Below are 25,735 nucleotides of genomic sequence, written 5' to 3'. Positions count from 1 at the left end.
AGGGTGTGAAGTGACTCGGGATTTAGAGACGGTCCATAAGTTTTCACACAAACTTTGTGCGATGAAACAAGTCGATTAATATACACTTTCGGCCGGAAATGGATTCAGTGTGAGAAAACACGCGAACCAGGAGTGAGTCATTTCATTACATCATTACGCGATAAGTCTTACAAATATGATGTAACAGGCAAGGCAAACGCACTGACATGCTATACAAAGTTGCATTTAAGTGTCTGAAGTTTGTCAGGACACGGAATTCTTTTATGAATTATTTGACTGCGAAAACATTACGCTCCCCGTATCTTAATGCCAACCTTCCTTTTTTCGACTTACCGCCATGACAGGGCAACCTTGAGGAAATTACGCGATCAAAATGTTGTTTGATTCATAAGCGATTTTATATTTTTGGATTTGTTTCTTATTAGCGGGATACTTTCTTTTAAAAGGGCGCGTGACATGAGCGTATGGCGAGTTCATGTCACGTAATGTCTCATGCGCAAAACAAATTTTGATCAAATGTGATATATAATGAGGGGGGTTTAGACACGGAGTTCAAATCGGATTAATATAGTTCTAAGATGATAAGAATCACGGAAAAAAAGCCATTTTGGGAATACTGAACGAAATCCAACAGAAAACAAGGAACCAGAATCTGTTATGTGTTAGTGGAATTTGACTCTCGAGACAACGAACTGCAGAAACGTCCTCCAACGACTAATGAACGGTTCTGTGATCACGCAATGTGGACTATATTTAGAATCGCACAGTCCCCTTTCCAATTGTTATTTATACCTCACAACGCTAGTATGATAATGCATTTTGTTTTGGAAGAGTGCAGTCAGGTAGAAGTTTACCGACGTTTCGGAGGTCCATGCTGCCTCCGTCATCGCCCCCGATGGCAATCTTCAGACTCACCGCCGTGAAAACTTCAAATCCTACACAGGTTTCTTTTCTTTGAGGTAAGGACTGGCATTTTATATATTATTAGACAAGTTTCGACTTGAAATGACTTTCCAAACACCAGTAGCATCCGACGTGAAGTACAGGTGACCTACATCATCACGCAAGTTCCTTGTTATGTATCATTTATTATGTAAAGACAATGGAAAACGGACGATCGGCAGTCACGCCAACAACATTACGAACGAGCGTGAGCCGACAATCAGCGTCCACAATTTAAAATGTTTCGTGACGTTGACAATCCCCTCCCTGCCCCCCCCCCCCCCCCCCCCGGATCGCGCGGGCATGTTTAAGCTGCCATGACCTTCTATCTCTTCGTTTATATGGAGTCATACTTGTTTATTTACGATCCATGCTAGATTTAGCACAACTCACAGATAACCCCAAGGTTGAAAATAAAAAAATATAAGACAAACTGCAGACAAACAAAACGAGTTTTATAAAAAGACGAATGCAGAAAACGACAAGACGGCAGAACTCCTTTCAAAAAACCAGACATGCACAGCGTGACCTCGGAAACAACTGTCCGCTTCTGGCTTATTTAACGACGCTTTATCAACTGCACGTTGTGACTGGAAAAGATGTCGGGAGGAAACGGTCGTGACCTGGTTTAAGTTAACACTTCAATATCTGCCTGGAGGGACTGAGTAAAATGATGTAAACAGTCATGGCAGTTGATCGATAAGACCAACAAAGAACAAACTGCACATCAACTGTGACTTACTTATCATCGATCACCATTTCGCAAGTACACTTTCACCGAATTACAATAACGCGCACTGTCGAACAAGTTCGCTCTGTGACCTTCGCGCGTCTTGTTACGCGTGTGCGTGATTTGCACAGTAAGCAGCGTGATGATGAAACTGTTCTGGAATGGTAAGGTTAATACGTCTCTTAAGCGCATTCATGTAGCCCCAACGACCGTTTCTGTGTTAAAATAAAACAACACTTGTTCACAATTCATTATTTACGAACCCGGTGTTTGGTAACAATTGCTTGTGTATTTCATGCATAGATAAATAATCTTTCGATACATGGAAGTATATACTGAAAACTGGCAACAGGGGTTTATAATAATCTAGCATTGTTACAGACTATTTATTATTACGTCACATTATTGATAACTACCAAACTAATTCCGAGAAGCCAATTATCACGCTCAGCTAGTCAAATTCCCCGCCATATGGTATCCGAAGGTTCATTATAGCGTTCAAAAAAGCCTGCAACTGACCACTCTACTCAACCAGAAAAATCCGAACCTTCCAACTCCAATTTTCTAAGATCCATTTCAATTTCTCTGCGCCTAGTTCAATGGATCAACCCTCTGAAGCCGAAGTTCGTCTAAATAATATTTAAATAATTCAGTCCGTACCGCGAAGAAAACACTTCACTTCACCATTACTAATTCAATTGGTTACAGCTGTTTAAGGAAATAATCGCTGTTTATACGCAGACGCACTGTGGTTAAAAGCAAACATCTGGCAAGTAAAGTTATTTTAATTGGGACATTTTAAAACTTAACGACCTCAAATACTGATGATACAATGTTACTAAGGATGCACAATCTTTCTTGCGGTTTTATTGATAAAGTAATCACTGAAATTGATTGACCCGTGGTGCCACCTTGAGACAAAAACGTTTACTCGCTTGCGTCACGAATCTCATTCATGAAACCGCGTGTCAGTGAAGTTGATATGACGGCCAGAATAACAAGTGTATATTGATTACTGTCATGCAATAGTCTCATTACGCTCACGACATTCAAAGTTTTTGGCTACATCCAGACGAAGTAGCTCGCTTAACTTTCAACTGCGGAAACTATGTCTCGCACACACAAAACCACTAACTCACGATAAAATGTCTACCTTCGAGTTTAGGGGCCGGGGGGGGGGGGGGCGAATTCTACGCGTTACCTCCGAGACCTTGAGACCTCTCTTCTTTCCGTGATTTTCTTCGGTCCAGCTAGGAACACGTTACGAGAGTAGAGTTGACTACAACCGATTCCATCCGTGCCATTTTCATATACATTACGTATTTGATATGACGTCGTAAACAAGACAAAACAACGCAAAGCAATTAGTGAACACTTGTAATGTAGTAGTCTCTTATTCGAACACACATGAACTGAACGCCTTCATCATATACAGAATGCCATGACTACCAAGTGTCCTCGGAATTTTACTGCGTTCCTCCAAGCAAACGCCGGGTTAGTTCCCAAAGTCAGAAAATGGAAGTTTCCTTCCAAACCCCTTGGTATTAATTGACTCAACCTACCATTGGACCCTACAGGTCCACCTATCTGAACTACAACCAAAATAGTCTAAAACCCTTTGAAGCCCGAAGCTCGTGTAAATAACATTTAATAATCCAGTCCGTACCGCGAAGAAAACACTACACTTCACCATTACAAAGATCAACTGGTTAACGCTGTTTAAGGAAATAATCGCTGTTTACAATTAGAACCATACATGACACATAAACATTCTCTGTGGGAAAATATTAAGATAATGACTGTTCAAGCAGGTGGTAAGCCATTATGGGGTTAAACAAAACAAGAATACATCACCAACACGGATATATTAATTCTGGACGGTGATACTTTATCATTAATGCATTGTTCAGGCTTATTAATTACCCGCGTTCGCAAAGTGCAGTGGTAAGGGCGATTGTGCATGTTCCACGTCGCTCAACATGTCGGTAAGCGGAACAGAGGGGTTGGAGGGGAAGCAGATAAAGAGGCGACACCATAAACAATACGTCACTGCGGTAGCTCGGTGCCCCATTTCCTGTGTCGAGAATGTCTTTAAATAGGACCGTGCATGCATTTGTTTTCCTTCTACCCTCAAACTAGTGTCGTTGGCGATACCCACAGTTTCGTCCCTGGGCACTGTAACTGCACAGAAACTGTGGAGAAAATAGGTCTCGTACGAGTTGAACAATGGCGTTTGAACAAAAATAAGTCAAATATCAGATGTAGCACCACAAGGAATGCCTTCGGGTGGAAGGAAGCATGACCCCCGCACAGGCCTATTCAACTTCCTACGGCATTCTGCATTTAGACAGGCGCATCGAATAAATTTTTGCTGCACAATCGACAAAGCCGGGAACAATGCACCTACGTTACGCGGTCAAAGTGAATCACAACTGCGTGGCTCAAATTCCTTCAACTTTTGCGACGCAATGCTTAAACCTAACATTTCATAACAACGATAACCTTGGAGCAAACACAAACTTAACATCCAGAGACCGTCCTATATAACATCAACCACGGTAATTTATATCCTTATATTGTAACAGATTTATTATACTACCAAAACTAGCAACCAAAAATCTTGTTTAGTGTAACAGGATGTTGAAACAGTAGTCAGAAACTTCATTTCCTTTCGAAAAATGACAATTATTATTCTTAGTAGTGATATTTATGGAATGTTGCATCGTGTAGTCTGGTACAATCGATAGCCCTGATGATGGAGGCAGCAAGCATATCTGAAACGTCCGTGAAAACCTGAAGTATCACCAATTAGATGTCAGAATAAATATTGTTACCGTTCAAGACACCAGGAGGGCTTAGAACGCGGCTATTAACAAGCATTTACCCCTCACAACCGACATTGCTCAAAACTGAATCAAGTACTTACATTAAAGCCCGAAGGCTGAGAAGAACGGATGCAGTCAAATGAAAGTCTCCAGTATTGAAAAGTACCAACACAGAAACCACTTAACCGTGAAAACGTCTACACTGACGTTGCGAAGAAAACCACATTAAGCGTCTCTTATTGTTTATCACTTCACCCAAAGATCATGTTGGCTTCAATCACGTACCCATTATTAAAGATTAATTCTACACAGGAAACTGGTAAACTGTCTGGGAAGTTATCGAAACCAGAACGGCAACTGAATACACTTATGCCGGTGCCAGCCACAACCTCACCGCCGGTACGACTCAACTCGTCTGGGTGGCATTCGAACACTTCGGCAATGTTCGTGACTTTGGGGTTGGGCTCGGCTGTAACCCGAAGTACAAGCAGAACACAGTTAAAACACGTCACCACCAGGTAATAAGGCCTACCGCTATTACAGTAGAGACAGGCTGTCATAACAATTTCTCTGGATGACAGCACGCACAGTGTTTGAACCGCCATATAAACAAAGGATTTAAACCTTTGAAGCCGAAACTCATCCAAATAATATTTAAACAATCTGTTCTTACCGCAAAGTACAAACACAACGCGTCTCCATTAAAATGACCAAATCGTTAATGGTGAATCGTGGCGGAAGCTCGTACAAATGATATTTAAGAATTCAGTCCGTACCGAAAAGAAAACAAAGCACTTCACCATTACAAAGATCAACTGGTTAACGCTGTTTAAGGAAATAATCGCTGTTTGAACTGAGAATCATAGGAACCCGAATTGTCCAGCCCAGCTACCTCAGCTTAATAAGTTCTTAACCTCGACAGTAGATGGGAGTCAGCTACATGTTCAGCTTATCAAAATCTGACATGACTACGTATTCCGAGAGTCTGCGTTACTCAAGAATTTCCTTCATGTCAAATATTCCCCACTTACGACTTTTCTCCATAAGCCAGTTTCCAATTCACGTCATCCCTCCAAACAATGGCTGATTCCTCAGGAAATTCAAGCAGACGCCCACAGACCTGCGTGGGGGAGGGGGGGGCATATCCCCCTACATAATGGAAACCGTCTCTACTGTAACTAAATATAATCTCATAAGAGGCTGAGAAATCTCAGAAGAGCTTTGGTTCACAGTGACAATTGGGGCAGGTCAGAGTGACGGAATCGCTGAATTTCTTAAGTCACTTTAAACTGGGATTTGAGGTTTATTATATATATATATATATAAAAAAAAGGAAAACTTGTTTTAAAAACAAACTAAGCATTGTTCCACGTTTAATTCACTCAAAGTTGCGCTTGTTAAGTACGTCATAAAATTCGTAGCAGTTCCGACTCTTGGTTTCAGAAGACGAAAATAATTCCGAGAGAAATTTGTTATTACGAAAACTGTAATTTTCGGTTTGTGAACGTGGACTGTTCCAGCAACCGTTTTGACGAACTGCAGTAGCTCCCAGCACTCCGAAAACTCGTATGAGAGGATAATATTAAAACCAATCTTGACGGAAATAGGATTTGTGTGTGTGGACTGGTTTCATCTGGCTCAGGACAGCGGTCTCCTGTGAACCTTCGAACTCCATATACGCCGAGGATTATTTTGACTATCAGAACGGACTTCTAGTGCCCGAAGGCATAAGACAACAGATACAAAGAAGACCAATGGTGACTTTAATGCTAGAGAAAGGCTGTAGTTAAGCTGCGAGTCCCTTTGAATTATTCGCCTGTTAATATGCAACCAGCACCAATTAATTCCGTTTGTATTCGGGGGTTCGCAGCGTCGCAGAGTTTTGCGAAATGCAGGACTTGGATCACGCAACTTGCTTTCGCTCCATAAAGTTTGGTTCTCCCCCTGCAAAACCACCTGCCATTCCAACAACCCCCACCCCCACCCCCACCCCCGGGCCGTCGTGGCGACCGACCAAGATATTGATTGCCGACGCAGTCCCTTCCCCTCTATCAACCCCTAACTCCAATGTGAGAGAAGAGGGGGTGCATGATTGTGAGAGGGGGGTAAAATAATAGGAGACCGGCATGAGGGGAAGGGATTTCGAAGGGGCAGGCTGCGATGAATGATGAATACCATACACTGCATTCCCTTCGCCCCCCCTCGCCCCCCAACAGCCAACAAAAGAAGAGACCCGAAGCACGCAACAGAAAAGAGAATTACAAAAGAGAGAGAGAAACAAAATTGGAAAAGAGGGGAAATAGAATGAAAGAGAAAGGGCATAAGAAACATCGTTCATTACGAGCGGCATCGCGGGGGCGGGGGCGGGGGTGGACACAAAACAAACAAATGTTTGATCACTTTGCATTACAACGAATACATTAAGCGTGGCGCTGTAAAAAGGGCAAATGTTTAAATAATAAGTGGGCGTACTTCAACAGCATCAATCATCGGTCCATTTACTTCTGAAGGCTTATTTGCGTAAAATAAATGATAATGTGTATCGGTGTTTTGGGCCGATCACTTTTTTGTTGTTGTGTTTATTTGGGTTACCATCTGAGATGCATACATTTTACACGCACACAAACTTCGCAAGTTCCTCCACATACGTCCTCGAGAAAACCGTAGCTGTCAAGAAATTCCTTCCCTTTATAGAACGCTGAGGTTCACAAGAGCCCGCCACTGGACCACATTCACAGCCAGACGAATTCTTGAGCTGAGCTGATTTCTGACACAAGAAGTTCTACCAAACGTCGAATCGAAAGGCCCAAGGACCTTAAAAAGTATTTTCCAGAAAGGCCACAGTCGACAAAACAGCTGCTGGAGTTGATGTTGATAGTAACTGAACTTTCTACTTTCCGCCACCACCGACCACCGTCAACGCAGACCAACTTCCGGTTACTGCCACGTCCTCTGACCGTCCTCCACTTAAAGCACGCCGAGCTTCGGTTCACGTGTTTTCATGAAGACTGCGAGGACGAGTCCTTCCGGCAAATTCAACAACGCAACTTCCTTGGTTACAATTCTTAAGTTTTTAATCCAAAACAAAAAACCCGCGCAATTTTTTTTACAACTGTCAAAAATGGCCGAGACGAAGCTCAGGCGGTTGGTCGCCGACTTTTCAACCGGTGAGGCACGGGTTTGAGCCCGGGCCAGTCCATGTGGAGAACCCGACACCAAATGGACCTTACGAAAACAGACCGAGGATGTGTAAATTGGATTACTCTGGATCAGGATATGACAGGTAATGAACCTTCGGGTTCCATCAAACGCGGGGACCGTCTTGACTACCTGACCCCTGAGTCCATGGAATTTGAAAGATAACTGAGGACCCCGGGTGTCGTTACGGCACTTAACATCGAAGTAAATTAAAAAGTAGTCAGACCGACCGACCTGAGATTGTTTTTCACAGACGTTTATTTAAACCGCGTACTAAGAAAGGCAAAATGTGTTCAGATTATCCGGACCCCGTGGACACTGATACTCTGTTACACGATCGTGGCCGATTATTCGTATTTCACAGAAACCCTGAGCCGTTTAATACATGATCGTATGGCACTCCAATTAGCCTGCTGAGGACGAGAGTGCAGAGACTGTAACGTAATACCGTAGAACTGTTTCCAATTGCGCACTTGTTCACAGGCTGTATCCATAGTAACAAGTCCCATTTCTGCGAAACAGAAGTGATTAATGCCCTCTGTTGTTGGTCTGCTTTGCTTTTTCCAATGAGCGGGGCTTAAGGAAGGGTAGAAATATAATTAAACGCTTTTGCATACAGCCGATGATATGTTTTCCACACACGAGCTTCAAGTTTGTATGCAAACGATGATAATACAAACTGACTGATCCATTTCCTGATGAACAAAAAAAAAAGTATTTTTTGGCATTACGTGTTGACTTCACAGACTGCACATTTGGTACACACTGCCCTCAGAGACGCAAGATTGTTCGGACAAAACGACACCCCCTCCCCCCACTTGCGGCAGTGCACAGTTCATAACATGAGGTCAAATCTTCCCGCGTGTCAATCATTATTCTGCTGTGATTTCATAAAACCTGAGCTTTACCACCAGGTCATCAACCTCCTTCTACCCATAGGTGGAGGCGATATGTTCCTCCGAAACGTCGACGGCCATCTGCAAGACTACGCGGATTCAAAATTAGCAGAAATCAAAATCGAAATCAGTGACCCTCCTGAAGAAGTGATACGCCATTAAAAGAGTCGTAACACACCGCCAGATGAGTTTTGCTGGGTCGCTCATTGCATTTCGACTTTACTTTGTGCACAGGCGGAAGCCGAGTGGGCCAGCAGGCAGCAGCTCGAGAGATGATCTAACATCTACAAGATACGAGCAACCACTTTTAGTGCTGCATATAAACACTGTCACACCCACAACTTTCATCCCGCTTATTTTGTTAGCGAGTTAGAATGCAGGGGTGTCAAACAGACGCGGATTTCTTTTCGGTCCCCGTCTGCATTTTGGCTTTTAGGCACAACAGAAAGGGATCCCTTGGAAAAGGCTACGCTAACTGAGAACAATATTAAAATTGACACTCGGAGATTGTCCCCCCCACCCGACTTCATATAAAATGTCCTCTGCTGGCGACCCATCGGATCATTTTATCTATGGGAGAAGATATCCTCCGAAACGTCGCACATATTTTTATCCATACGAAGTAAAATGTCTGACGAAGACGAGCGAATGACAATTTTAAATTATTGTCGGAAAGCTTCAGAACTGTTGTGTTCTGCGCGCCACAGAAAGGATGGGTTCGCAACCCCTAGCCTAGTCAATGACGAGAAGCAGGTAGGATGGAATGTTTGGACAGCAAACCAACGTTTATTTTAAGCCGAGAAGACGTTCGCCAGCTTTGTTCCTTTTCGTTAAGCATTATTTTTGGTATGTGACATGTTACAGACTCGAGATACGCGAAGGGGAGGGGGGCAGAGGCCCTGAAAGAAACACTCATAACAGAGGAACACGTTTATGAAGCTCTGTGTACAAAATAATAGCTAGACGAATTCAAATCATCGCAGAGGAACATCTTTTTATCAGACGTTTAAATATCGATAGTATTTTTACTATTCGACAAACCAACTACATTTTACTACAGACAAATAAATGGAATATGGCAAATACTACATTCCAGTAAAATATTAAGTCAAATCTGTCGAATATTTTTAGGGGTTTCTGGAGGTGGGGGTGGAAGAAACTCAGAGCCCCAAGGTCCAATCCCCTACGAACACTGGCAGATGGGGAATCCTTGGGTCACGTGTTGAAACGTGCAGGGATGCCAACACATTTTTTATTCGTCCACTAAATTCTCTTTCTGATTGTGCGGGAAAGGCATCTCTGCTGATGACACTGGGTCTACGAAGACGCTACCACTGACATGGAATAAATGAGCTTCAAGGGATTTTCTAATTTTCTCTTGTACAGCTTCACAGACTCTGTCTACCTTTGAGATTATTAATTTACAACATACGATAGCAAAGCAACGCGAAACGTATAAAGTGTGCCTGGGAGCTGACTACAACATATAGGTCAGACACCAGGTCTCTCTCTCTCTCTCTCTCTCTGGCTGAGCTGCACTGGAGCGCGGTTACAAATTCACGCTCCAAAGGTCTGCAGAAAACGTTCCTCCCCTAACCTGTCAGTTACACTGTTTACTAAACTTTACATATCCCTTTTACGAGATGCAATATTTCCAAGTTTCATTCTGCTCGTAGGCAGAGTCTTGAAATAGGCCAGTTCGATATATCCCACATTTCAAGCCGAAATTTAAATTAAAACTAGACCATTCACGCACGCCCAAGGAATTAGGAAATGCCAAAGTCCAATCTGATTGGTCGGCGAAACTCGGCCGTCACAGCATGCGAGTATCACTCGTCAGCGTAGCAAAAGGAAGGGCGAGGATACAAATGTATTAATAAATGGAGACGAAGCAGGCTGCAGGTCTTCGTTAATTTTATTCTTCAGCTGTTTAACACTGGTTAATTTTTGGCTGAAAACCTGCACGTAAGTGACCACAAAGAATGGTAACTCAGTCGTGGCTTATAATATATCAGTCCACAGACTTTTCTACTATCAGATGTTCCACGAGTATCGGAACAAGTTAGGAAACATACAGATGGCGTATTCTCTCTATTAAGAGACGGGGAGTACGACAAAGGACTTACAGTTTAAAATCTTCAACAAAATCAATCCAAAAATTTCCGCGACTTACGAGACAACAGCACCCAATTCGTCTCTAAGTACTCAGTCACCTTGAAAACCTTTACAGATTCATTTCCCTTTACGGCTATTTGTTTCGCGAGTTTCGCTACAAATGTGCGCAAAAATTAACGAGATTCCTCATGTGTGTTGTCCAGCACTGCCGTCCGATTTCAACCAAAATCTGAATGTGTCGACAAATTTTAGCAAAACTCTCCATCATCCGCAGATATGGACTGACACGTGCTTACAGGCAGACAAGGAGAAGCGCCTTTCAAAGATTCAGAGAGCCATTAGCGGGACGACACGAAATGAATGGCGGGAAGTGGGAACTTCTGACTGTCCCCTGCCTGTTCAAGGTCATAAGGATGAACTTTAACGCACTCACCGCCTGCTGCGTGACCACTGCCGATGACCTTGACCTCCGTGGAGTGATTCCCACATTTTCGCCTCTCATTATCGATTCCACCACTGCCAAACAAAAATAAACAAATAAGCAAGCAACAAACACGTATTATTGGGGCACATTCTTTGTATATTATCCATCGTCCATGTTTTTTTAAAAAAATATATAAAAAATTACGACGTTTCGGACATTGCGTCTGTGTCCGTCTTCAAAGCAAAGCCCAGGGACCTCCAGCAGTGCAGGAAGCAAGCGCCTCTGACACGTCGAGAAACGTCTACCAGAATGCACGGCGGAACATTAATTAAACAGAACTGACGTTTGTAATGGACCAGAAAGAGGATTACACAAATGTCTCATTGCGAGTCTCTGAACAACAGCAGAATTAACGAAGCTCGTCTAAGATTTAAGTCCGTACCGCAAAGAAAACACCGCACTTCACCATTACGAAATCAATTGGTTTAAGGACACTTAGAATCGTACGAAATGCATGAATAAGCTCTGCGGACATGAGTAAGTTACTGTTACGTCAGGTGGTACACGCAGTTACCACTGGGCCTCAAAGACGTATCCTGGATTGCCTGTGTGAAGTTAACAGTTTGCATGTCCCATCTAATTGATGCAGCCTCCAACCTTGTTTCTCGAAGCTTCTACCACTCGTCGGACCGGATTACTTGACTTGATGCTTTGTTCTCTGAACAAAATGGGTCATAATGAAGGCGGTGAGAAAATATCAGGTATTTTTGGAATGAGAATGGGCATGTATCGTACCGCCGTGCTAATTACGACGCTAACAGACAGGAGTAACGTCCATTTAGCAAGGAACACATAAAAAAGCCGCTCTTGAAAAGCTGACAGTCGATCAGGTGGTCAAAAATTGAAGCCCTGCCTGTCCTGAGGCATCCACCGTCTATGTTTAGGTCTCTCAATCTGTCTCTTCCCTACCAATTAATAATTTGTATAAACGTAACAAGCTGCCTCTCCCGTGCGTGCTACATGCCCGACAATCTTATCGACAGAAAGACTCACGTTGTAAGAAATTATTTCACTATAATGTCTGACGGAATATGGCTTAAGTCGCCGTAAAGATTTTTCGACACAAAATTTACTTTCCAAAGAAATTGTACAAATGCTGTACTTTAAATGCGACTCGCAAAGACAACGCTGCATTAAAGTGCATTAGTGTTCATCACAAAGAGCTTAATCGCTGTCAACCTGACGCTACTCAAGTGTTTTACGTACCTCCATCGCCAATGAGACGCATCTGGACGATACACGGGTCCTCGTTGTGTTCCTCGAGGACCGTGTCATCAGTGACGGTCAGGTCCTGCAACATAACAACACAAAAGACACTTAAATTCCCCAACCAAAAAGTAAAAAAAGTATATAAATACTCTCACTGTCCGTGTATTTATTGGTTTAATAGAATGTGGTACCATATTATTTAAACGTCAACTCTTTCCATGTTACAATATTGATTATAAACGAAGACTATGGAAGAAATTTGGTATTTTCGAGGATAAGACACTGTGTTAAGGAAAGCGTGACGTAGCTAGTGTTTGGCGCGAACACAGCGTCTGCAAGGATTACGGAGGCTGAGAGGACCAAGCTCGACGGATGGAGCGTGAGTGAGGAAGCAATCCGATCCTAAAGATCCTATACTCGTCGGGGTCGCAATTCAATGCCGTTGAATTATCACTTGCAGTTTCCAGAGTCAGCTCGTAAGTCTTTCGTTACAGATTACTACGTCAGCTAATTTTCTACCCTTCTTCCATTTTTTGAGTAATCATTCATTTATAAGATTGCTTACATAGACGGAAGTTTTGCTTCGGATGCACCAAATAATTTAATGTTAACTGGTGAATGCGCTTACGAGTATAACCTGTTAATTCCCGTTTCAAAATTAATGTAATTACGAGTCGCCTCGTGTTCTGGGGCGTACAATCAACCACTAATAGCCTTAATCGTTCATTAGCTGTAAGATTAACTCACTAATTGTAAACCCCCTAACATTTAACATCGCTAACACAAAAGTCAGTCACTGAACCGTGTCCTGACTAGCGGCCAGCAACAAAACACAGACACTTCAATGCTACTGGTCCATCTGGTAAAAACTAATTGTCTCCGGCGCTTAATTAAGCATCACGCCATGTACACGCACTGGGAATCATAATTCTCGTGTTCACAAGAGCCACTCCTGAGCCACATGAATCCAATCCGATCCCGTATAAACTGAAGCTACTTCCATTACACAATTCGGTGGGTCGCCATGTTGGTATTAAATGAGATAGCGTACCAGTGGGTTGAAATGCAAGCCGACTTCTATGATAATTAGACAACTGGTTCTAAAAGATGTCAGAGACGCAATAAATTTAAATTACTTAAGTAGGATAAAAGTTAAGTAACGTTTTTTTGGGACAATTCTGTTTGGACAGAAAAGGAATTCTACAAACATTAATCTCCCATAATTCTTTACCTGGCCGTCCACCTAAGAGAGACACGTAAAAAACCCTCTGGCTTCTTGGGGCAAGTTTCCATTACAGAAACTTACTTACACCGCACAAGAATCTCTATTAAAACAAACTTTCGGACTTCAGACTTTTGTTGTTAAAACTTCCTTTAGCTCATTTTTTCGAGGAGGGGATATAGTAGCAGTGGGGGGGGGGGGGTCTAACTTTGTTACTTCTTTCCAGCAGACTGCCAACTTTCAGGAAGTAGATTCAATCTTTGGAGGGTTGAGGGGGTGAATGCGGCCAGTGGTTGCCGAATTGGTACGCAGGACTGACAGGAAATAAAGCCTAGGGTTCGTGATGACCGCCCTTTTTACAGCGCCGTCTGGCAGAAGGGGATGTCATACCAGGGTTTGGGCGACCGTGGTTCGACTCCTGGCAACGACAAGGGATTTTTATATTAGCTCTCGCGTCCAATGACCACAAGGGGTCCTTTCGCCGGGGGCAAAGCTAACCAACATGTCCACTGACTCAAGATTTTAATACGCATTTTTCGGAGCGTAGTCTCTTGGCTGCTGGCTCACTGAGACTGGGGTCTGAAACGTCGTTCGCCCTTGAGTTTCAGAGTTCGTCTGACCCGTTATTCAGAGTCAAACTATGGCACGTGATATAACGAAGAGACAGGAAGAAACATACTTTGAGTAACACCCGGTGAAGAACATTCCTTGAAAAGCGTGTTTCTTTCATTACGGCAATTTATTGTTAGAAAGTTAAATTATTACGATCTGAATCACTGGACCTTTAAAATGCACCTCATATACGTGATTACCTTCACCATCTGAAGCCCTTATCTCACACAAGTAATAGTTAAACATTTAGTCCGTACCGCAAAGAAAATTCCGACTGGTTAATGCTGTTTAATACAAATGACAACTTCGTTCTGAGTTTCGTGTGAAACCCATAAATACAGTAGCAAAATGCAACTTCGCTGATTTTTAAAACAAGTGGTACATATAATTAGCGCCACGTTTTAAAGGCTTAAAAAGTCTCAGATAGACGGGCGGGTAGGTGACAAGAAGGTACGTGGATGAGACGGCAGAACAAGCCGTGTTGTTATATAATTCCGTTCTACGTCTATTCATTTAATAGCAAAGAAACCAACGTTTAATTTCATTTTTTAAAGGCGATCCTGTATAATGAGGCAGTGATGAAATTGCAGTTTCTTTAAGACTGAAATGATTGGTTTTTCACTTGAACGAAAAAGGCGTATAACAGAACCTCTCACACGTTAATCGTGAAAGAGAGTGTAAGGCAGGCAGAATCTACGATAACTGCGGTAACAGAAAAAGTGATAGTGGACACTAGGACTTGAAGGCACACGACAAGTGTTACAATAAATTCCGTCAAAGGCTGACGTGTTAAATCAGAAATAAATTATAATTCGGATGCTTCAAATGCAATAGTTGGTCAGCCTGCATGTAGGTCCTCGTACACGGAAGTATTTGGAGTGTCACAGAATAAAATATACGACTCGTCTTTCTAACATCACAATACGAATTCCACAATGATTCATCAGTTATCATCGCATCCACATTATTTCTTAAACTCCTCCCCAAATTACTACACACAGTATTTTTCATTCGAGTGTCACGAATCGATTCCACGACTAAAAGGAATTAATAATCATTCCCACCACAGACGTTCGCATGCAGTTGAAAGTACCGAGTACCTAACGAGTGACTATGTATCGATTTTCATAATCGATACAAGCAAGCCATCGACCATCAATGTCTGACGAAATTCGATGAACAAAATTGCAATCAGGTGTATTTATTATAACCCGTCTAATTTACTACGCGTTTTTCTTCGTGAACGAAACACAGCGCAGAATTTCAACATCACGTGTGTCTAAATTCACCTTCACTAACTTTTTGTTTCGCCCTTCTTTCTACGCGCCACAGGGATGGGTTGAATTCACAGCCCACTGCCTCATGCATATTCACCAGGCCTCGTCGCCCCTTTATTGTACAACAGAAACCCCCCCCCCCCCCCGCCATTTAAAGAGGCGAGACCTTAATTACACCAGTCTGAGAGAGTGAGAGAGATATGCAGCCCGCACAGCGATGCGTCTTCCTTTCATGCTCTTGAATAGTTTTGGCTCGTGGTGCCCCACCTTCCCCTTCGGAATAACAGCCCCGGGTGGGGGTGGGGGTGGGGTGGGGGGGACTGGAGGTAATAAACAGTCGCCACCAGCCATGGATATCGGATTTTTAAACCATGCCCTCAACCCCAACAAAAAAGAAACAGCCCGTCTGTTAGTTTTAAAATTAAGCAGGCAAGAAGACCTCGGTTTAATTTTGGAACACGGCTGCTTCTGATACTAACACCTCCTCAACTCCGGTCCATGTGTAGGGGGAGGGGGAGGGGTCGCGTCAATATCCCCCCCCCAAAAAAAAACGTAGTTAAAAGAAAGTAAAAGTTTGAAGAGATAATGACAAACATTTTTTTCAGGAGCACATGTGGTCTGCGAACTTCGGTTTATCTCGATTCGAGAATTAACTCCTGAGCAGAAAGTAGGGGAAGAAACAGCTGATCAAGACATTCCTCGTCCGTGAGGAATCGGAACTTAAGAACGCGAATGTTGTTGCCACCTATGGCGCTGCAGTCGCGGGTTCAGAGAGTTCCCGAGTGAGAGAATTTGGGACGATTTAATCCGTCTACAGGCTGTGTGTGAAAACATTCGCTGCAGCAGAATTAATTCTTATCAGACACGCCTCGCTTTTCAGAATTTCTGTGAAATGTAACAGATCTTCTCCACTGAACACTTCAACAACAGACGTCTGCAAATTTACTTGAAGCTTTAACACGTGTCTAGCAACCATAGAAACAATTGTCTCAGATTCAGATATTCAGAAGGCACTTAACTAACTAACTAACCAACCAACCAACTATTTAACTAGATGGCTTAGGGAACCCGAATGTTCATCACCGAATTAATTAATTTAATGGAAAACCAGTCAGCGCAGTCCAATTAATATCTTTACAACCTACTTCTGTGATACTTTTTAATATTATCAGCTAATTTACGGATTATACACAAATTTTACGAAAAATCGTCGTAGTTCGAACTAATGACTGCAATCTCAGTAAACCTAATCGCCAAAGAGAGAATATTTACGTTACGAACATCGGGGTTTGATACACATTAAATTCTAATAAAATAAACGCAATCCTCCAAAAAAAAAGTTAAATAAAAACCAGGAGCACTGGAAACAGAAGCGAAACGTGTGTTCGACACGCGCATTACAGGGCACTATTATAACGCAGGCTGTGGATGGTTCTGAACGGTCGGTGGAGTAAAGCACTTGGGCTAATTTGCGCGAGACGTTCCGATTGCATGCCAAGAACAGAACTCTGAACTCGGCGGCAAGCGAAACGTCCTATCAGCACCGGGAAACAGATATTATCACAAATCAAAAATACTGGCCCCGAAACACATCAATACATTACGAAATCGGCTATTTTAAACAAATATTTAAAGTTCTAAAGCACGAATTGACTTAATCCACTCGATGCGTCAGTCACTTACTTGAAGCAGATACCAAACGGGCTCTTGTGGTCACGATAATTAGCCTTCGGGTTCCATAAAAGCTTGGTAATGTGTTGACTAGATAAGAGATTATCAGCTTCTCAAGGCGTACTCTGCTCCATCGAGTGTCTCACTTCAAAATGTACACAAGACGTGAGCAGGTTGCAAAATGTGGTTTGTTCTAACCAACGAACAAGACCTCAGAACCACGGGAAAAAATCTCCCACAAAATTGTCTCGCGATTACAGCCAGACCGGATTACTTAACGTAACCTCGCAATGAGAAACGAGAGATAATTACATAACGAGGAACTCTGTGATGTATACAATCAAATTTGATCTCCCCGACCAAGCTATTTATTTCGCAAAACAACGCAGAAATTTCACTAAGCATTTCAATTTCCCCGTGTTTTATTCAGCACATTAAGAACAATCGCGGAATTAAAAAAACCCTTCGGTTGATTCAGCGTCTTTAAACAAGCCACAAACTCTCGGCGCTGTGACAAATGTTTCAGTTTACGTGACGGACATCATACTATATAAAAAAAGCATCGCGATGTTGATTGAATGATGGCCCACTAATTGGGGGGAGGGGACACAGAGGTTCAAGGTCACTGTCTGTGTTACGACGTGAATCACTGTGGAACGTGGCCAACACGTGTTCCTGCACCTCTGTCGCTCTCCGGTGGATGCTGGCAGACTCATCTGACCTGCTAGCTCCGTAGGCAGCAGGAACCTGGACCGGATGCAGGGATTTATGTCTCGACCACTCGGCCCTAAACTGCGACGAGGTTCATGGCGCCTCGCCACGTCGCATTCTGAACGAAACAGCTGTAATATCACCGTCATTTATAGCATCACAGTTGCCCCAAACCACATTCTTCTGTGAGCCAGTTGAATCCAGTCGACTCTCTCACATAATACTTCCATAAGATTCGTTTTAATATTATTATTATCCAATCTTGCATCTAACAAGTAGTCTCAAAATCACTTACGATATTTAATTAGGCGCGCAAATCCTAAAGTTGGATCCAAATATTATACCCAGAATTTTGTTTTTATTCTGTGCGCTGTGATACATTCCGGGAAAGATTCCAGACAATGTTTTAATCATATCACGTACGCGTTCCAGACGCTCGTCATTGTGCGATTTTACACACGAAAGCTCTCATACGCGCTGCAAAGCTGGGAACACGAAACCCCTTCGACATGTCATAAATGAGAATTTGCGAGCGGAACGGGTCCTACTCGAAACCCAAAACAACGAAGCGACCTGGAAACACAATCCTCAAACAACATAACCAAACCTAACAATTACCTTAGGTCACTGTTTCACTAACGACGAAAAGTTTGTAAAAGACGGGGGGGGGGGGGGGGAGTGTGAAGCAAGCAAGGGGGAGGAACTCCTAGCTATTAAAAGCATTTGTACAGGATAAGAGAGGGACTTGCATAAGACAACCCGAGCTTTTTCAGTGGCGCCGGCTACTATTACAAAAGAACGGTAAATTCCAGAATACGTCGTGCTCGGTTTCCCACTTACCCTAGTAGCCTCGTTGTAACTGACAATGACGGCGGTGTACCATTGGGTGGTTCCCTCTGCCCTGTACACCTCCACCCGGTAACCCACCAGAACACTGGGTGTGGTCACAAGAATTCTCTGCCCGTCCTGCAACTCAAACCAGCGTTGAACTTCGGCCCTCAGCTCAGGACAGTCTCTCAGCCCGGGCAATTCGGGGTCCCATTCCTGGAATCAATAAGTGGTCACAATGTCGGCCTTAGCTGATTCTGTGACAACAAAGACAAACAAAAATGCTGGTCTTATTAACCCTTTGAAGCCGAAGATCGTCTGAATATTATTTACGAATTCAGTCCGTACCGCGAAGAAAACACTACACCTCACCATTACGAAAATCAGCTGGTTAACCCTTTGAAGCCGAAGATCGTCTGAATATTATTTACGAATTCAGTCCGTACCGCGAAGAAAACACTACACCTCACCATTACGAAAATCAGCTGGTTAACCCTTTGAAGCCGAAGCTCGTCTTCATAATATTTACGAATTCAGACCGTACCGCGAAGAAAACACTTCACTTAACCATTAGAAGTCGAATCAGGCGGTACCACATAAGATTTAACAAAAGAACATCCCGGTCAAAGCCTTAATCCCAGTGCTTCGCCTTTCATCACCGGATGCAAGGACCTCCGAGAGTGTGAGGCCACGCCATCGCTGTTAAAGTTTCTGGGGGTGAAGCCTGATCCTGATGGCCTTCCTTTTCATGCGATCCATTTATCATGCTGCCATGTCCAGGATAGAGATGCAATATCGATCTGAGTTGCATCTCCATCCTGGACTTGCGCCGACCAAGGCCTGGCTGAAATCACCCGCAGGCAAACGAGGTGGTACGATGTTCATCAGAACAACCAAGGCTGTCCATAAAAAGACGACCACGTCTACCCACTCCGCTAACTTGGGTCTTTCGTGATTTTCCTCAGTTTTAAAGCAAATTCAAGGGTTTAAGTTAAAAGTCACGTTCCCAAATCATGAAGGCCTCCAGCCAAAATCGATGCCAACATTTTTGGGTTTAAATCCACCTCACAAGGGACAATTTCCCACCTGATGATGGGGACAGGTGTGGATGGTCCTTGAAACATCGGCGAGTTCTTATCATTTCAGACGGCTGATGGCCCGAGAAAATGTTTTTTTATACGAAAGCTGAGTTCGTTTACTGGTAAACAACAATACAAGAGCTTCTGTCACAAATTGTGCGCTGTTAAAGGCTAGTTAATGATGTTGGTGGCGGAGGACATCGCCTGGCGTAAGCAACTCTGTTTACATTCCGAACACGAGTCTTGTAGTTCGCCGTAACCACCAAACAACCTAACAGAAGCCGAGCTCAAAAGCCAAAGTCCATACAACAGCGAACAAAGCGAAGCAATGGGACCGGGGGGAGGGGGGGGAGGGGAGGGTACATGTAACAATAGTTGCATAAGCGAGCTGGTAGTTCTCCCTGGTCATCAAGGTTATTAACAAAACGGATTCTACTTACGAAAAACAGACGCACATCTGTCACACAAAAAAGCCACTCCGTTCCCACTTCAAAAAGGTCAACCGATCGATTCCCGGTTTATTTAAGGATGTTTACAAATTCAGAGGTTCCTCCGTGAGGGGGTAAAATACTTCACGTAGGGACGATACGACGTTTAAGTCATAACACCTTTACATTTAATTTTCTGTTTATCCAACTACGAAGTCTTATTTCATTTTTGCAGTGATCATCACACAGACATCTTTTAGTACTTCTGAACCCCAACTTATACAAAGGCAAACACAAACTTTAAGAGCCATTTTTTTTAAAAAAAAAAAGACTGCTTGGTAATTTTAGGACAAAGGTGGCTTAAATTAACGGAATCGCGACTGCCGTACATAAATACGCAGTCTTTTGTTTCTTTCTACACGTCCTTCCTGCGATGACACATCAGGTAGCGCCCTAATGTCCATTTGCATAGGAAATGCTCTCACAGGGCACAGATAAAGCCAGGATGGATGCGTACAAACGCATGTGATACGCGCGCAACGCGAAGTAATGAATAATGCACACAAAGGAAGGCGTGGCTTGCTAGTGTTTATATTGGACAGGCCTAGAAACAAGTTTCAGACAATTATCTCATTCGGGCAACACCCATGTCATTGTCTTCAGCGCATTCACACGTACAGGCTGTTCCAAAAAATTAGTTCACCATCAAACCTAAGACGTCTCTGCAGACAGATTCGGTTCAACGGTGATGAGCTGATAACTTATGAAACAGACAGTCAGGCGTTTAATTATTAATGAGAAGAATCCTTCAAAAGTCCAAATGTTTCTACATTTACCACCTGCTTTAAAAATCAATAAATGAGTATTTCCAGACAGTCCATTTTTCGGTTTCTATTCTTAGAACAAGCAACGATTATTTCCTTAAACAGCGTTAACCAATTGATCTTTGTGATGTGGACGTGTTGTGTTTCCTTTGCGGTACGGACTGTATTCTTAACTATTATTCAGACTGGCTTAGGTTTCAACGCTGAAAAAAGAAATTATTCGCGATGTTTATCTTTGGTATTTGAGGAAGGTGTTAACATCTGCAGCTTCAATATTCTCTCACAGACCGGGAGATGATTTTGAAACACAGTGTAGTTCTATGGCGAAACCATAGCAACACGCACGTATTCAATTTGATCTGAGGCAAGTGACACCAGTTTGAAAGCGTCTAATGGCAAGTGATGATGAAGTGAACAGCAAACCGCAGGTTCTCTACAATTACACGTCGCTAGGGAAACAGCACACTTGAGGTAAAGCTCGTATATTCAGACTGTTTGCAAACAGTTGTAATACTTCCTCGACCGCTCACTTTGCGGTTTCCAATCTCTCCCGGGAAATTAATGTTCGGCCATGTTTTTCCATCTTCAATAAAGGCGAAGTTCGGTCCGCGTCGTAACGCCGCGAAGTACAAGGAGAATCTTAATAACATTTACGAATTCAGTCCGGACCGCGAAGAAAACACGACACTTAACCATTGCAAGGATCAACTGGTTGACGCTGTTTAAGGAAATAATCGCTGTTTACACTGAGAATCATACGAAATGCACAAATAAAAGTTGCAGAGTTACCGGTAGCGACGCCTGCGAAATCCCTGGATACTAATCTGCCACGAAAGCAGAATTTTTTATGCGAACGCCTAGAATTTTCTGCATAATTTAAGGCCTGCATAGATGCACATCCTGGATCCTAGTCTTTTGGACATGGCGCCTATATTTATAATAAATTTCCGCAGGACTGAGCAAAGAAATTTTTTCAATCGTGTTAAATTTAAATTTAAATGAAAAAGTATACTCCAAAAACCTCAATACCAAAAAGCGAGCAGAAGAAATGCAAACATGGGAAAAAAAATGCGTTCATTTTACTTTGCTCGTTCAAAGAATCTGCACAGAACACAAAGGCCAGTGCAAAAATTGTGCACTCCTGTTGACCTGGGGGGCGAGAACTCGAAACCCTGAAATCTGAGTTAAACAACGCGATGCTCAGGTCGAAGAAATATAAGAGAAAGATGCAATTACGAAGAAAGTTATACTTGTGGCGACTTTCAGGCATCCCGCACTACTTTGCAGGGGCTAAACACGAGCAAAGAGAATTATCATGTGTCCCCTCGCCGCACACCCAAGCGCCTCTGATCATCTCCTGAGTTCCTTAACAAAGTTCTACTTCGTGGAGAGTTGAACAAGTCCGGAGAGAAGTTACATTAAAGCCTGTGTCATTTGGGGGGAGAGAGGAAAGTCAAGCCTTGGGCCGAAGCTAGTTTTGCGACCTAATCCACGAGATTCCACGAATCATTTTGTCTCTGTAGACTTAAGTCTGGGGAGAAACGTTCCTTAATTCTTTTTAATTAAAATAAAAAAAATAATTCAGAATTAAGATTCTCACTGCAGTGAAACTTTCCATGTCGAGCTGTTCAGTTTCAACGTCGTGTGAACGTTTTAGACAAATATACCTTCACTGTTAGTCCTGACGATGGAGGCAGTATGTTCCCTAGAAACGTTGGTATCTACCTAGAAGTCCACACGGCGTCACGGCCCATAAGGCCAACACAGACAATGTGGCCACTACAGTCTGTCTGTACCCTGCCCACGTGACTGTACATTGAATGTAAGAATGTCACAAACCGGGTGGCTGTGTAGACCTTGCTTCGAGCCCAGGCTCACATTCTGCGGCGACGTTGAATCGAATACAGCAGATTTTATAATTTATCTCCTAACGTATTAACTTCCTGTTAGTAGGATGTCAAAATTGTTAACTTGGCCATCTGACAGAACCGTCATCAGGGATGTTCTTCACTAAGTTAAAATTCGATGTAAGGCCTACTGGCTTGTGCTTGTGATACGTTACAAATGTGAAGAGTGCTCACCTGGAAGGGCTGCAGGCGGGAATAATCGCGGAACGTGAGTTCCCGGTCCAGTAGGAACTCCAGCGGTTGCTGGTTTGAAGCCACGTCCACGGCAGCCACCAGAGGCGTGAAAGACTGCAATGAAGAAGCACGTGTCAGACCTTTTCTGCTAGGAAAGCAAGGACCTACTTGCTAACCTGGCAAAACACTTCCAGAATTCCCGAAGGCGTTTCCTTTTTACTATTTCAAAGAAATTTATACGTGAATCAGACAGACGTTCAACATACACAAAGAGAGAGGAAAACGGGACCTCATCTTTCATCTTCAAAGCTAAGAGACAAAAGACACAAGATACAATTTTTGAATTTCGTTTGTAACGCAACCATTAGGTGTGCCTGAATAAAAAAGCTTCGAAGATCTTGCAACGGAGGTGGTTTTAAAGACGCAGTAGATGTCAATAAGATTTGATTTATGTCTCTGTCTAACAAAATACGAATTTTTTTTATAAAGTTTATCGGCTTCCAAAGCTGAGAAGCTGAGAAGTTGGGAACACTTTGAAACCTGTCCGTTCTTTGATAACACCTGCAGAATAAATGGGAACAAAGCAGTGGGTCCGGAGCTCCCATGTGAAAGAAAGACAGTTTGCGTTCAAAACCAACGGATTTCACGCTCCGGCTGCCCCATTAGTTTACAGTAGTCCCACGCGCAAGAGACGACGCCGACTAACACACGAATATACGTTCAATATTTGAACACACTGGACAGAAGACATTTTCTCGCGGAAAAGTACCGTCATTAAAAAGGAAGAACTGAACAACATTTTCAAACAAACATGTACTGAGCGTCATTTCCACAACGAGATAACTCTGTCAACAAACGGAATGCATTTCACAAAATAAATATATTTACGCAAACACATTTCGCCATTATCGGTATTCGGTGTGAAGACGAACGTGGGACTGAATGCGTCCGTACTTACCAGAGCGGGCCACAGAATGTCAGAGCCGCCTGAAGGGGACAGGGGGTCAACTCGATCTGTCCACACCAAACTGTGCTCCACCAGAAACAGGTGGAAGATGCTGTCCTTGTAGACGCTTATCCATTCTCGCCTGTACCATTCCACACCGTCATATTCAACCAGCACCTGCAGGCAAGCGGGCCTCATGAATGCGCGGAATGCCTCCGGGCATTCTCAGTACTTTAAATAAAGCAGGGTAACTTAAGTAACATAATTTTGCATTACTTAAACACCACGTCGCTTTGCATTAATGCAGATAGGATATTGTGACGCAAAGATAAACAAGGCGGACAATGAAGTAAAGGAATTCGATTTATTACAGACATTTAAATCGGCGAGAGTACAAGAAGGATTATGTTTTAGCCGGTACAAAACTTGCAACACTAATGACTGAACACCAAGGCCGACGGGGTATAGAACAGGCCTACCGATTTCGCGGGTGTACCGTACGAAACACGTGGTCTTTAGTCTCGGTTTGAGGACCAGATAATACGTTTCTGAGAACGAAAAAAGAATAAGAAAGTTTTGGTAACATTAGATCCGAGATATAAAGTTGCGTGACAGGACGACTGATTAGTCCATGCCCTGGCCAAGGTTACCATGGCAACTAAACTGAATCGGTACAGGAGTGGTTCAACGGCATTCTTCAAGGCAAGAGCACGAGAAGGCAGATACAATTACGGGGCATTACAGCAGAACCACATAACTGAAGGAATGCCATTTTCCACACAACAAATATCCGGGAACTACGCGGTCGATCTACCGGCTTTCTGAAGACAAGAGAAAACGGATATCTCATCACGCGAATGCTGACGTAATTAATCAAACAAAATTCACTATTTTAAAAAAACAAATAATTGGGGGGGGGGGTCTGCATTTATACCATATTCTCAGGAGCACTGACATTTCGTATACAACGAAATCTTTCATCTGCCTCGTTCACTAACTGGTAAGAAAACTTCAGAGAGCTCTATTCGAACTATGCCTTGAAGAAGGAGGAAGTATGTTTCTCCGAAACACTTGAATTTACATACAAGTCCGCATGACGTTACAACTCACAACACCAATATCGAAATTTTTACAGCAGTGAGAACCTCAAATTTTCAAAACATCTGAAGTTGTCATACAAATCTCAGATAAATCTACCAAACTGATCGTAAGGGTTCATCCTACAAGGCCATTATAATGCGTAACGATGAAGTGAAATGCGTACGGTAGGCTACGTACTTCAGAAAAAGTGTGAGAGAGGATAGTTTATATAGCTGACCATCGTAATATTAGTACCACTCAGCAGCTTTGTTAACGACAGGTTCGTCCCCGCCACAACAAAATCCAGTAACTAAACTTTATTCAAAAACGTTTTCACATTACCAAGTACCACTTCATGAATGAATTTTGCCCACATCACAAATTTGGTTAGTAAAACAACGGAATCGCGGGTTCAAATCCTGCCCGAGGCAATTATCGGTGTCTTCCTGGGTTCTCCAATGCAGACAAAGACATAATAATGATAGTTGTTTAATTTAACCCTCTGAAGTCCGAAACACATCTAAATATTATTTAAGGATTCAGACCGTACCACAAAGAAAACACTTCACTTCACTTC

General features: G+C 43.0%; 1 protein-coding gene across 1 annotated transcript in view; it reads right to left on the bottom strand.

Moving 5' to 3' along the window:
• Kdm3 (Lysine demethylase 3) overlaps positions 1–25,735 on the bottom strand; it is a 174,020-nt gene that overhangs the window by 119,196 nt on the left and 29,089 nt on the right. Inside the window, exons 2-6 of the mRNA XM_087344787.1 lie at positions 24,091–24,255; positions 23,133–23,246; positions 18,733–18,936; positions 12,397–12,481; positions 11,140–11,222 (exon numbers count right to left, since the gene is read on the bottom strand). Coding sequence (XP_087200913.1) covers positions 11,140–11,222; positions 12,397–12,481; positions 18,733–18,936; positions 23,133–23,246; positions 24,091–24,255 — 651 coding nt within the window. The remainder of the gene's footprint in view (positions 1–11,139; positions 11,223–12,396; positions 12,482–18,732; positions 18,937–23,132; positions 23,247–24,090; positions 24,256–25,735) is intronic.

This window comes from Zootermopsis nevadensis, unplaced genomic scaffold (genome assembly GCF_977971745.1).
Source record: "Zootermopsis nevadensis isolate Lab colony 2312 unplaced genomic scaffold, Znev_1.0 Znev_ptg000008l, whole genome shotgun sequence".
NCBI lineage: Eukaryota > Metazoa > Arthropoda > Insecta > Blattodea > Termopsidae > Zootermopsis > Zootermopsis nevadensis.
Note: the sequence above shows the minus strand (reverse complement) of the source record. Positions and strands in the feature narration are given on the sequence as shown.